Consider the following 13,090-nt stretch of genomic DNA (forward strand, 5'->3'; position numbering starts at 1 on the left):
GAAAGAAAGAAAGAAAGAAAGAAAGAAAGAAAGAAAGAAAGAAAGAAAGAAAGGAGGGAGGGAGGGAGGGAGGGAGGGAGGAAGGGAGGAAAGGAGGGAGGGAGGGAGGGAGGGAGGAAGGAAGGAAGGAAGGAAGGAAGGAAGGAAGGAAGGAAGGAAGGAAGGAAGGAAAGGGAAAAGCAATGCCTACCCCACAGAACTTCTCTGAGGATTAATTAAAATAATGTATGTAAAGCACTTAGGACAGTACCTGGTACATAGTATATGTTCAAGAAAACGTCACTACTTTATGATATATGAACTTATTTGATTATTTATGGGTATGTCCAGAATAGGCTATTGGGAAACATACGGTAGGGCAAGCCCTCAGCATTTCCAGAGATAACAAACACATACTTCAAAAGACTGAGCTTGGAGAAGCCAAATTTTGTAGGTCAGGAGGGAAGAACAAAAAACACCTAGCAAGCAGACCATCTTCCTACGAGTTGGAAGGTCAGCTGTCTTGGAGAAAGGAATGTCCTTGTGGGCTGGTTCTGGAGATTGTAACTTGCACAACATTTTCAAAAGAGTTTTGGAGGCACATCAGTGAGAGCAGCCTGGAGAGCGGGCCCAGAGCCCCTGCAGAATCACTTTGCATTTGGCTGGAAGCCCAGGGCTCTAAAGCATCAGTCTGTAGGAAGGATACATCCATGTAGGAAGTGTGGAGGTCTTCAGGCTGGCCGAGAGCCTACAGGATGCTCCGGACGGAGGGGCACCAGTACCTGGGGCCCGCAGAGCATGCCGCTGCACCGGGGCATGCGCAGTTTCTCCTCTTGGAGGGTGTTTTCTCTAAGCATCAAAATAATTCCCGACCTCCAAATGAATGATGCTCTATGGGGGTCTGAGTTTTGGGGGTGGATAAGCCCCACTGCAGAGAATTAAAGACCCAGAACCCAGGGAACAAATAATGGACACTGGAGGCGATCCCTGGAAATGTGTGCATCTCTGCTTATGTTTTCCTACTCCTCGTAAAGGAGTGCGGAGGCTAACGGTGCGATTGAGCTGTTGGGAGATACCGCCTGACTGGATTTCCAGGCCCTACTTCCTGCCAGCTACATGCGGTCCAAGCATCTATGCCCCTTTTACTGGAAGCTCGGCTGGATTGATCTGGTATGGCCAGATTATAACCTCCTTAAAGACAGATACTGTGATTTCTACTACAGGCTCAGAATCCCTTCTCTGAAAAGCCTTGGGATGATATGTTTCTGAGCGGAGACTTTGGGGGATTTTAGACAGGTGGTTTGGTATGCATATTGTATATTATGGAACAACCTCAGTGGGGTCTGGGGCAGTTCCCTGTCATCAGAAACACTGGTGATTCTGTACCAGATTACACAAATATTAATACAAAGGGTGATAAAGACTTTAAATCGTCTCAGGGCAGTTTGGGTCAGGTTTTGCCACAATTTGAGTTATGAAAGAATGTCTAGTTTTCAGAGCTTTTTGCATCTCAGAATGTAGATTAGGGATTTCAGGTCTTTCTTTTCACTTCCATTTCTTTCTCTTTATTTACTTTTTTAAATTTCCAGAACAGTCTGCCTGTGGCAGGTGCTGAGTAGAAGTGGTTGGCATCTAGAGTATGACATCTTGATCTCCCTCAAATAATATTTGATCCTGGAAGCCAGGGGATGGTTTATTCTCAGTGACTTGGGGATTCTTGAGGATTAGAAGGATTCTAAATTAAAGAACAGGAGAGAAAGACATTGAACCCACAGGCTCTCTGTCACCCTGGACAGTAACACACAAACCCATGAATACACAGGATGGTGACTAGTACATGATATTCAGCGCCCAAGTAAACGAGAAGAGGGCATCATGGCGCATCAGTGGCAATGGTAAGCTTTAACTGATTGCTTAGAAAATGATATTTTTAAAATATTGCTAAAATATTACTAAATGTTAAACTCAAGTTTGTTCAATGCTAAGTCGATAGCACAGGGGATTGGCAAAACGAAACAACAAGCTACATGGAGAATGATAAGCTAACATCTGTGAATGCTTACAAGTTTTCAAATGCTGGGCTTAGCACTTCATATGCATGATCAATGAACACAGCAATTCTGCGTGGTAGCTAATGGGGCCCCATTCTGCAGATGGGGAAACTGAGGCTCTGTGAAACTGAGTGAGTACTTTGCTAGTGAGCGTCCAGCCAGGACTAAAACTTGAGTCTAGTCGTATGCTGGTAAACCAGCTATCAGAGAAAAGGAAGGAAGGAAGGAAGGAAGGAAGGAAGGAAAGAAGAAATTGAAGGAAGAAAGGGAGGTGGGGGAAAAAAGAGAAGAAAAGAGAGAAAAAAGCCCTGATTGTAGTATTTTCCAATTTCTGTGGTGTAAATACTCTCACAAGGGTTGATTTCAAGCCCACTAATGATTTACTAACCTGAATATTTAAAAATTGGCTTTCACAAACCGGGAGGAACCACCTCCTGCACACGCGGTCAAGTCCACCCCATGGCCATGTCCACAGTTCGCTGCCAGCTCTGGAGGATGAGATTGCAGTTCACGGAACACAACTGGCCTGGGAGCGCCAGACCAAGATGCTAGCCCCGCCAGTCAGCCAAGGCCACATTCCTACCTCAGACCTGGTACAGATCCCTGAGCGGGGGAGGAGGGGGAAAAAGACAGAAAAGCACCCTGTCTCCCTTTCTTCAGGCAAACTTTCCTCACCAGAGGGTGTGAGGTGGGTTCCTGCCAACCTGGCACTCCCTGACAGAAATAACAAAACCTAGAGTTCTTTTTAGGCCCTACAGACTTTTTCGCCATGAGGTAAAGAAGTGAGGTAAAGACTCGAGACTAAAAGATCTGATCCTTTTTTGAGATCTTTCAATTCCCAAATATTGCCTTCAAAGAAGTAAGGAAGTATCTTCTACAAGATGGGGAAAAATGTTTGGGTCTGCTTTTAACCAAGGGTAGGGTATTCCAGCCTAATTTGAACTCACTTAGAATACGTTTAGGGTCTTGGTTTAGCCTCTCTGTTAATACCTGTAGGACCCCACCTTCTAATTAGGTCTTCTGATAACATGTTTCCACTAGAGGCTCCTAAGAAGGGACCGGCCTGGTATTCAATCCACAAATATGCCGAGGGCAATGATTATGTGCAGGCATTTGCTAATAAATGCAGGGCCTAGAAAAAGAGGCATAGCTTTTGTTCCGGAGCTTCTGAGACAAGTGAAGGAGACAGTCAGGTAACCTTAGTTAAATTGTATTCATTTACTCATTAAACAAATATTTATCAAGGGCCCATTAGATGCCAGGCATTTTGCCAGGCATTTTGCCAGGCACTGATGGTGAGCGAGACAGATTGGTTTGTACTATTATGGAGCTGACAGTCCAGTCATAAAGGGAGACATTAATTAAATAATCACAAGAATGAATGTGTAATTAAAAAATGAAGTAAGAGCTCTGAGGAAATGTTAGATGGTTCTACGAGAACGAGAGGAACCTGACCCAGTTAAAGAAAGTCAGCAAAGGCTTCCTTGAGGAATTGGCAATTGAACTAGGACTTGAACAAAACGTAGGTGTTCACGCAGGCGAGTGGGGTGGAAGGAAAGAGAGGAATCGTGCTCTAGAGAGAGGGAACCGTGTGGGCCAAGATCCCAGGGTGAACAGGGACACAGGGGTTTCAGGGAAATGGAAGGCCAGTGTGGGGAAAGAGCACGGTGGGTGATGAGGCAGGGGATAAGCCAAAGCTGGTCCTCCGAGCCCTGCAGGCCCTATTAAGGCCTTAGAACTTTTTTAAAAAAGCAAAAGGGAACTTGTAATTACGTTTTGTAATTGAAGTGTAGTTGACATACAATAGTATATTAGTTTTAGGTGTACAACATAGTGACTCGACACTCATATACATTATGAGACAACAGGGATAAGGCCTTAGTCTTGCCCCCAAGCAGTGGGAAACCACTGGATGGTTTCAGTGGGAGACATACATGGTAATCATAGCCAGGGCTTCCGTAGGGTAAATGTGCTACTAGAGGGGCATATAGGGAATCAACTAAAATCTAAACTGGTGTGTGTGGTGTGGAGGGAGAGGAGGGGGTTAGGGCTGAGGGATGTGTCCACATCGACCTTCTGGAGGAGGACATATCTGAGATGAATTTTTGAAGGGAGAGAATGACCTAGCCCGGCCACGGTGGAAGGTGGAGGGAGGGAGAGAGGATGCTTCTGGGTGAGTGTGAGGGTGTGGGGGGACTACAGGAAGAAGAGGCCAGTAAGAGAAAAGGCAACAGAACTTATAAATTTCCATTATACTTAATGCCTGATTTCATGTAGTTAATGGATTCATTTATTAGAACAATTTGTGAAAATCCCCAAGGGCCCATGAAGGCTGGGCTTAATGGTTTTATCATGTCATAGACTTCCTTTACTCCTCTCCTTTAACGAATCCTGAGTAGGCAAGGAACTTAGGACTAACTACTGCTTAAAATATAGGTAAATTGTAAATAGAGCCCCCAAAGAATAAGGGCTTTTTGTGCCTCTGGGGTTTCCTTCAGCAACAAAAAGGGATTTCATTTTTTGTATGTTTCAGCTGATTCATAAATCCCACTGCCACAGTCTATCAGCTTCATGTTGACTCAAGGCTGATTTTCAGGAGTCGACATGTTCTCCTCAGGTTTCCAGCTATGGATGTGAACTGCAGGGCGGTGAGAGCGATCTGAAGTCAGTACAGCCACCCCCCATTACTGTCCCTCTTACTGCGGGAAGCAGACAGAGAGCACAGTCGTGGCTTTATAACTGTGGGGTGCACCGTGGTCGGGAGGAGAGGGACACCTGAGGACCTGCTGGCCTCTGGCCGAGATCTCCACAGTGATGAAGCCCAGGCTGTCAGGCTTAGACATACATAAGAATGTGAGCATTAGGACAATCCTTGGCCAGACCTGGAGCCTCCAACCTCAGGAGCCTTCTGGTCTATCTGGTCCCCCTTCGTACCAAGGGGATAGAAGCAAGAATGCAAACGGGTAGAGCCAAATTCATACCCAGCACTTAGAAAACGACTCAACGGAGACTCCCCGCTGGTACTAGATCTAGAAGGGAAGCCATCCTTGATGCCCACACAGTCAGGGGCACACAGGGACCTCCACTTGAGGAAACCCAGGGACAATGACAAACAAAATCCTGTCTACCAAAGACTGGCAATACAAATGGCTATTTGTACAGTTAAATGGCAACCACCAGTATATAATTATCGTCTCCTGTACCAAATTAAGTACACAACTTAGCAAGTCCTTGGGGGAAAAAACCAAAAAAATATTTATTATCTCTTGGCTGTACTTTAAGGCACAGGGATCTGATCACTGTTGCATGTTAATGGAGAGGTGATAGGTGAAGATGCCCAAGTTTGGAAGAGCTAAACTGCTTTATATCAGAAGGAGATCCAGAAGCAAATGGAGGGAGGAAATGGAATGAGAGAGAGATTGAGAGGTTGGGTGAAAAAGGGCTGAGCAGAAAGACAGAAAGACCGTGAAAGGAAAAGGTGGGCCCACAGACGTAGAGGCTTGTGGATGAACAAGAAGGGTTTGGAAGAGAGAGTGTGGATTTGGGAAAGAAATGCAATGTGCTCCACAAGGTGAAGTCTGCGGATATAAATAACATTTTTTATCTGTTACTACATTATCTGAAAAGAGCCGGATAGAGTTTCACCATATGTGAAGGGGATGTTTGGGATGGCCTGACTTTAAATATAGTTTATGTAGCATATCCAAAATGCTCTTTGGGGGTCGCTGGAGGGACTGCAAAGCATAGCTGAAACCGGGGACTGTGACTGGCCCGTGTGACTGCGGATTGGAAGACATGAACCACAGACATTAAAATGCCTGGAGCAAAAGAAACAAAGAGAGGCTTCCAGCATGAACCCTAATTCCAGGAAAATTACTCAAATTGTTTTGATTTATGATGGAATTGCTTTCCACGTGAGCAGCTCTCTGAGGCCACCCTGGAGATGGCTGGCTGGATGGATGGATGGTTAGTGCAGGGCCTGCAGGAGGCTAGCAGACCTTCCGTGAAGCACACAGTGCTCCCTAGAGCCTGGCGCTGTGGGGTCTCTTGGGGAATGAGGACATGCCTGGAGTCTCGCTTCAAGGTTGACATGGGGACAAAAGTTGGTGAAAGCCAACATCTGGGTCACAAATGAATAACTTAATGAATAACAAGCTCAGGGGGGCAGATGTCTGTGCCAGACAAGAGGTAAAAATCCCACTTTCGGCAATGATACAGTATCAGTGAAGTCCCTTCACCTTTTCATGGTGTTAAGGCCAAGTGACCGCTTTGTTTCAACACACTCCTTTTGAGGCTCGGCACCACCACCTAGAAGCTGTTGACCTTGGACAGGCCATCGAACATCTGTAAGCTTCGGTGTCATTTTAGAAAAAATGGGGATCATATGAGTGTCTGTCTCAAAGAGTAATAAAGAAGGTCACATGAGCTAATTTGTACCCCAGAACGTGTGAATGATGATGATCATTATTATTATAATTGATATTATATTGCTATATTTGATAATATACACTTGGTATAATTGATAACAATATAATTGATATTACTGATGATCACCGTGTACAGCCAGCACCTGATCACTTTTGTAAGGAAGCTCCCACATAGTTTTCTGGCTCTTCTTTGCCTCCTCCCTGCGTATCCCTGTTGTCACCAGCGCATTGTTCTCCTAAGTGGTGGGGCAAGGAGATGTTTTAAAATTCTAATGTTTATTACTTTTGCTTTTTAAAACTTAGCTTTGTGTCACTGATGCATTTTTACATGATGATATAAATCTCTATAGAGTGGGTGTCTACACTGTTGGAGGATTATACCGTGTAATATGGCGGCTGCTGTGTCAGAATAAATATGTCTCGTTAGAAAATAATGAGGAAGAAGACGGCCTTTGTACAAGGGACAGACCCACCTTCTCTTTGTGATATGAGGACGTACGGAAAGCTGGGGAAGGATAACTGGCAGACCCTTCATCATGATCTGTCTCATCAAGGTTCCTTTGGTACAGCGTCTGCCCTATAGAACCCTCCGGAACACGTGCCATGTGCTTGTTCCCTGCTCCACTGCTGTTCCTGCCAGCAAACCCTTGACGCATGAACCCTTGGCGGTCCCTACTGTGGGCGGTCTGCAAGGCCTCCATCCCTTTTCCTATGGGTCCCCAACAGTCAGGCTATCCGCGGGGCCAGCAGTCCCCAGCCAAAACAGTGGGAGGATGGAGAGCAAAACCTCAGTGCCGGCCTCTCGGCTTTTGTGGGTTTCAGCCAGGGCCCAGGTGTTATTTTAGTGCAACTCCAGTGTTTAATTTGAGGATATGTGTGGATCAGAAGGAGGGACCAAAACATTATTTTTTTTCCCTTGGCCAAGTGATTAAATTTGAAGTTCTAAAAAATGCACAGCCTGGTCCAAAGCTGTGTCCAATTGGGAAGTAAGAAATGTCCTGAAAATCCCTCCCAGGCCAGAGACCTTTATTCCTTAACCACTGCCCACCGCACAGGCCCGTTTCCTGTGGCCATCACCTGGGCAGTCTGTGGTTACTAACCCACCAGGAGCCCCGTGCCCTGAGGCTCTCCTCCCCTTCTTGAAAGGGTACGCGGCACCTTTGCCGGTGGGACATTCTACAGGGTTGTCTAATTTCTTACAGCCTTGAAAGCGCCGTAACCAGCAGCTGCTGAGCCATGGCTGAAGGGGAAATCACAACCTTCACCGCCCTGATGGAGAAGTTTAATCTGCCTCCGGGGAATTACAAGAAGCCCAAACTCCTCTACTGTAGCAACGGGGGCCACTTCCTGAGGATCCTTCCAGATGGCACAGTGGACGGGACAAGAGACAGGAGCGACCAGCACAGTAAGCACCCATCTCTCTTGCAGCCCCCTGCCTTCCTGGTGTCTTCCTTAGTCAAGGAGGCGAGCAGGGAAGCTATCTGCATACGGGTACCCTTTCTCTTCCTGACACACTCAGCGGCAGGGTAACATAAACGTGTACAGGTCTAGGTGTGGGAAATAACACACTGTGAGAGCTACAGCCTACCTAAAGGGGTCCTATATCAAGATTTTAAAAGGACTATCTGTTGACCTAACATAACTGCTTTGAGATCAGATACACCTGCCAGAGTTCAGCTATTGTGGGTTTCTGTAACTAGTGAAGAAGGGCCTGGCCCCCAAGGCTGGTGAGGGCCCTGCCTGCTCTCTGACAGGAGGATCCACGTGAGGCAGGGGGGCAGTCAACCCTACACAAAGACCTGGGCTCAGTTTCATGGTCATGGACGCTCCAGCGTATGTTCCCACCGGGCTTGATTTGCGAAATCCTAGTTCATAATCATAGTCTTACACATCGTAAATTACGCAGCTTTTGCTCTGCGTATCATGCAGATGTGGTTGTGGTAACCGGGAAGGGGTAAAGTCATTCTCCAGATCTTATAGAAACTGGAGAGCGAGAGCAGTGGGAGCCAAATGCTGACTATCTCTTCCGGGCTTTCCTGCCAGCTTAGCTCTCAGATGGCGTTGATAAATGGAGGTATGACTTTAGAGAAAAGAATCGTCGTGACTATCTAAGAATAAAAATCTCTTCCTTCTGCTTTAGTACTTTTCACGGTGGTGTGTCTGTTTGATATTAGGTGTCTGGGTCCTACTGTGATGTTATCAAGGATTCCCTGAGCCAAAAGTCGGAACTAAGCTCCTGCTTAGAGGGTCAGCGATCTGATGGGTAAAGCACACTGTGAATCAAGAGAAGAAAAGTGTAGAGGAAACCAGGAGATACATAATAATAGCACAGGTAGCAAGTAAGGGTCTACAGAACAGGCTTGAAAATGAATGCAAAATACTGACCTTGATGTGATATACCAAATAGTCTTAATTATTCATGTAATATGCACCAAATTGCAGGCTGTAAGCACAAATGACCACCTCAGTGGTGCTCACTCTACTTTTAAATGCAAAGGTCGTGGGGTCGGAAGCCGCCATTTATGGACCAGAGGCATTGTCTCTTCCTTCCCACTCACCAGGCAGACCCTTGAGATAAAGAGCAGGAAGGCTGATGTTGGGCCTTGCAGTTGCAGGGTCAGATTTTTGGGGGGGTTTGTTTTGATGGCTTGTCTTCAAATGGGCCTAGCAAATGCCTTATATTTGATGAAAACTAGGTACCAGAGTGAGGCAAAAAGAACCCTATTTAGTACATTAAACATATATATGTATATAAGTAACATTTACTGCAAACAAATGGACTTAGATTGTAGTCCATTATGTGAGGCAAGCTATACAATTTGTGTGATCTGCCCCATACAACACAAGGGAAAGAAGTTTTAATTCCTCTGGGATTTTAAATGTTTCTCATAAGTCTTACCCATCTTCTGAACCAATGGGAATGCTCTCTGGTGCTCAGACTCTCAGGGGAAAGACAACCATTATGCTGTGTTCCTCAGGGTTAGGCTGGCTTTTCTGGGAAATCTTGAATTCTGGGAAAACAAGACACTACAATTAGGACTTCCAAGTACTGGAATTTCTGTACAAATGGCATGTGATTTCATTGTTGTCATCCCATCATTAACACTATCAATTGCATTCTGGGTATGTAACATTGGGACAACTCCTGAAGGTGCTGTGAATTTGGCCACCTGACCAAAGACATCAGGAACCCCTGGAATGCAGCAGCAGAAAGCTATAAGAGTAGGTGTGAGGAGGTCTACATCCAAGTAATGCTTGATCGACTGTTTGCCAAGTGACCTTGGGCTAATTATGTAATCTTTCTGGCCTGACTTTTCTCACTTGTAAAATAAGAATAATACTACTTGCATCGCTGGTTTCTTGGGAGGATTAAATGACATGATCGAGCACAGTGCCTGGCTCAGGGTAACAGCTCAGTACAATACTGCTGTTGTCACCATCACATAATCAAGGCTTCGATATATTCAATCCAGCATGTGGAAATACAGTATAATATTTGAGGACCTTCCCTTCATTTTTTCTATAATATTGTCTCCCAGGAAGGTCAAGGGTCTGGATTCACGTTTTGATTCAGGGCCTCTTTGGCAACATTCAGAGTTGTGTTGGCCTATTTATTTACTCTAGAACTAGGAAGATGGGCCAAGGAGGACAGAAATCAGAGTAAGTGGGGTGAGTGAGCAGAAATCCATCTCTCTACTTGTGAATGCCAGGAGAACGGGATAATTCACATACTCTCTGCAGACTCAAGGGGCCCTAGATTTGGAGTCAGAAAGCTTGAGTTCATATTCCTGCACCATCACTTTGTGACTGGGACAGCACTAAACAATGACCATTCTCCCCATTTTGCATAAAATGCTCTGCAAAATAAATGTCAAGTCCCCCAGCCCAAGGACCCTTCCAATCACCCCTCCTGTCTAAAAATGTAGATGTCTCCAGTGTTCCCAGCTGTCTAATCTTGGGAATAGTATTGAGACTCAGCTTCCCCATCTGGGGAATGGGAATAATAACATGGCCCTGTGTGTCCGAAAAGTCTTAAAAGATCGTGCAGGCAAGAGGACTCCCAGGCATGGCTGTACCCACTGAATGTGGTTCTGTCGCCCTCTACTGCCCAGTGGCGGTACTGCCACACACTGTCTTCATTTTAAGGGTTATTCTGCATCAGAATCAATCTGGACAGGGCAGGGTCGGAGACAGTAGATGACCCTGGCTTACCAATTAGCACCGTCTGGCGAGGGGATGGTTTCTATTCCTAGATCATTAGTTTGAGCATGACTAGAGATTGTGGTCACAGGTATAGAGCCATACTCTAAGACTTCCGTGAGGAAGAATATTTCTAAAACCCAATCAAATATTGAAATGAATCTACATACCAAATAGAACTGCATGCCTTCCAGCTCTACAAGGCAAAAAAATAACTCTTTTCACAGCTTCTCTTTGTCTGCAACCAGCAGATCTGCCCTGGGCAAAATTGGGATGTTTTCAAAACTTATCGTCTTCCTACTTCCGGGAGAGTAAGTTTCCATGTACCTAACACAAGGCCTTTCTTGGAGTGGTTGCTGCTGTTGTTGTCACCATCACATAATCAAGGCTTCGATATATTTAATATCTTGAATAAACCTACGACAGATGCTTGTGCGCAGGCCACTGTAATGTAGGCCTGAGTAAAATGTCCCCCTAACTCCTCAAACCACGGCTGTAGGCAATCATCCATACAGGCTGTGACCATCTGTTACAACGCCATTCTAGGAAAGCCAGGCAACACCAGAGTAAGAGCTGCAGACCTTGAGACAAGGCAATGGGTGTTAAGGTGCAAGAAGATTCGTGGTGACTCCTATGGCTTTCCTTTGAGACATGGGTAGATGGCGGCATCACCTTGAGAGGGAGGATCCTGGAAGAGGAACAGGCACAGGGAAAGATGACCAGTTTCATTTCAGACACAGAGTATTTGAGGAGTGCCTCTTGTACCGTGCATATCTCCTGGTAGTTATAATTACACTTATTGTGTGAGTATTTAATGGTTTCCCCACACACACACTAGGCTCCCTGAGGTTGGGGACTTTGTCTCTTATAGTTCAACAATGCAATTCTGTGTCTAGTACATTGACTGGCACTTGGCATAATGCCCAATAAATGTGAATTTGATGAGTGAATGAATTGTATTTGTGGCAGATAAATTCAAATTCAACAATAAATTCAGTAAATTTATTGAGCACCTGATATATGCCAGGCATTGTGTTAGATTCTTTCATTTCCACTTAACCATAATCTCACAAGGTTATGAATTATCATCACTCTGCAGACACTGAGCTAACCGGGCCTGTGACCGGTTAATAAGTGGGAAAGTTTAAAAGAGGTCCATAGCTTCTTCTTCCAATACTAAGGCTCTTTCCATATACCACTACGGCCCCTGACATCAATACCATGATGGTGGTCTTACCCCATGAACTGATTAAATAAACATAGTGGAGGGGCGCCTGGGTGGCTCAGTTAAGCATCCGACTCTTGGTTTTGGCTCAAGTTGTGATCACAGGGTCGTGAGATCGAGCCCCGTGTCAGGCTCCGTGCTCAGCATGGAGTCTGCTTGAGATTCTCTCTCCCTCTCCCTCTGCCCCTGCCACTTGTGCTCTCTCTCTCTCTCTCGATCTCTTTCTAAAATAAGTAAATAAATCTTTAAAAAAAAAAGAAAAACAAACCATACTAGATTCACACAGCCTGTCATGTGGATCAGAGGGGTGTAGGTGCAGCTCCCTGTTCACTAGCTCCTTGTCCCCCTGGAGAAGTTACTTCCCCACAGGCCTCCGTTTCTTCATTTTAAAAACAGTTCCCATGTCCTAGGAAAGGAGGAACCTTAAAAGTAGTATAGCACATAGTAGGTGCTCCAAAAATGTTATTCATCTTCACTCCTAGGCTTACTTGACCTTCTTCCTGTAACCATCTGATCTCTGTAGGCTGTTAAGTTAAATGAATGTTAGCCTTGCTCACGGGAGTTAGTCTTACTCTTTATCTCGGTATCGCCAGGACCGTCTAGGTTTGGCGCTCTCAAGGCCTGGAATGTAGGAAAAATGTGCCCAGGCCCAGCAAGCCCTGCCCTGTCTAACTTCTCTGGCAGAGAGAGCAAGCTGTGGTGGGCAGAGCAAGGAGGGGCTCCGTGTTCCATTCTGTTCTTCCTGCTGCACTTTCTTCTCGGGCAAAAGGGGACATGATTTATTCCTCAATGGGTTGAATACCTGAACGGTAACTGGAGAAGAACAAGTTCACGAGCATCCCAGATCTGCAGCCTCCTCCGTGACCCACACCCCCTTGCCTCCCCAAGCACACAAGAGGCTGTGCGGGGAGCAGGATTACTGGCACTGCTCACCGCACAAATGGAAATGTTCCTGAGCAAAGTGTGTGCCAATCAAATATTTATAAATCAAACCACATCCTAAAGGCACTAAGGGAGTTCACTGGTCAGAGGAATGTACTTTGCAGCCCTTTATAAAGGGCAGACTCCTTTTCAGTGAAATCCCTCCCACCTCCTTGTTTGGGGGCCATGCAGACTTCAGTTTCTGGTATGACTCGGCACCCCATGGTAAAGGCACCTGGCTCCCCACCAGCTTGGGCTGCAAGTCAAGACAGTTTTTCAGATCACCA

General features: G+C 45.7%; 1 protein-coding gene across 5 annotated transcripts in view; it reads left to right on the plus strand.

Moving 5' to 3' along the window:
* Positions 1-13,090, plus strand: part of FGF1 (fibroblast growth factor 1) — a 94,216-nt gene that overhangs the window by 65,269 nt on the left and 15,857 nt on the right. For all 5 annotated transcript variants that reach the window (XM_032404467.1, XM_032404468.1, XM_032404470.1 and 2 more), the window contains one exon: positions 7,660-7,862. In XM_032404467.1, coding sequence (XP_032260358.1) covers positions 7,694-7,862 — 169 coding nt within the window. In that variant the 5' untranslated portion in view covers positions 7,660-7,693. The remainder of the gene's footprint in view (positions 1-7,659; positions 7,863-13,090) is intronic.

The sequence above is a fragment of the Phoca vitulina genome, unplaced genomic scaffold, assembly GCF_004348235.1.
Source record: "Phoca vitulina isolate PV1807 unplaced genomic scaffold, GSC_HSeal_1.0 scaffold6, whole genome shotgun sequence".
In the NCBI taxonomy this organism is placed as follows: domain Eukaryota; kingdom Metazoa; phylum Chordata; class Mammalia; order Carnivora; family Phocidae; genus Phoca; species Phoca vitulina.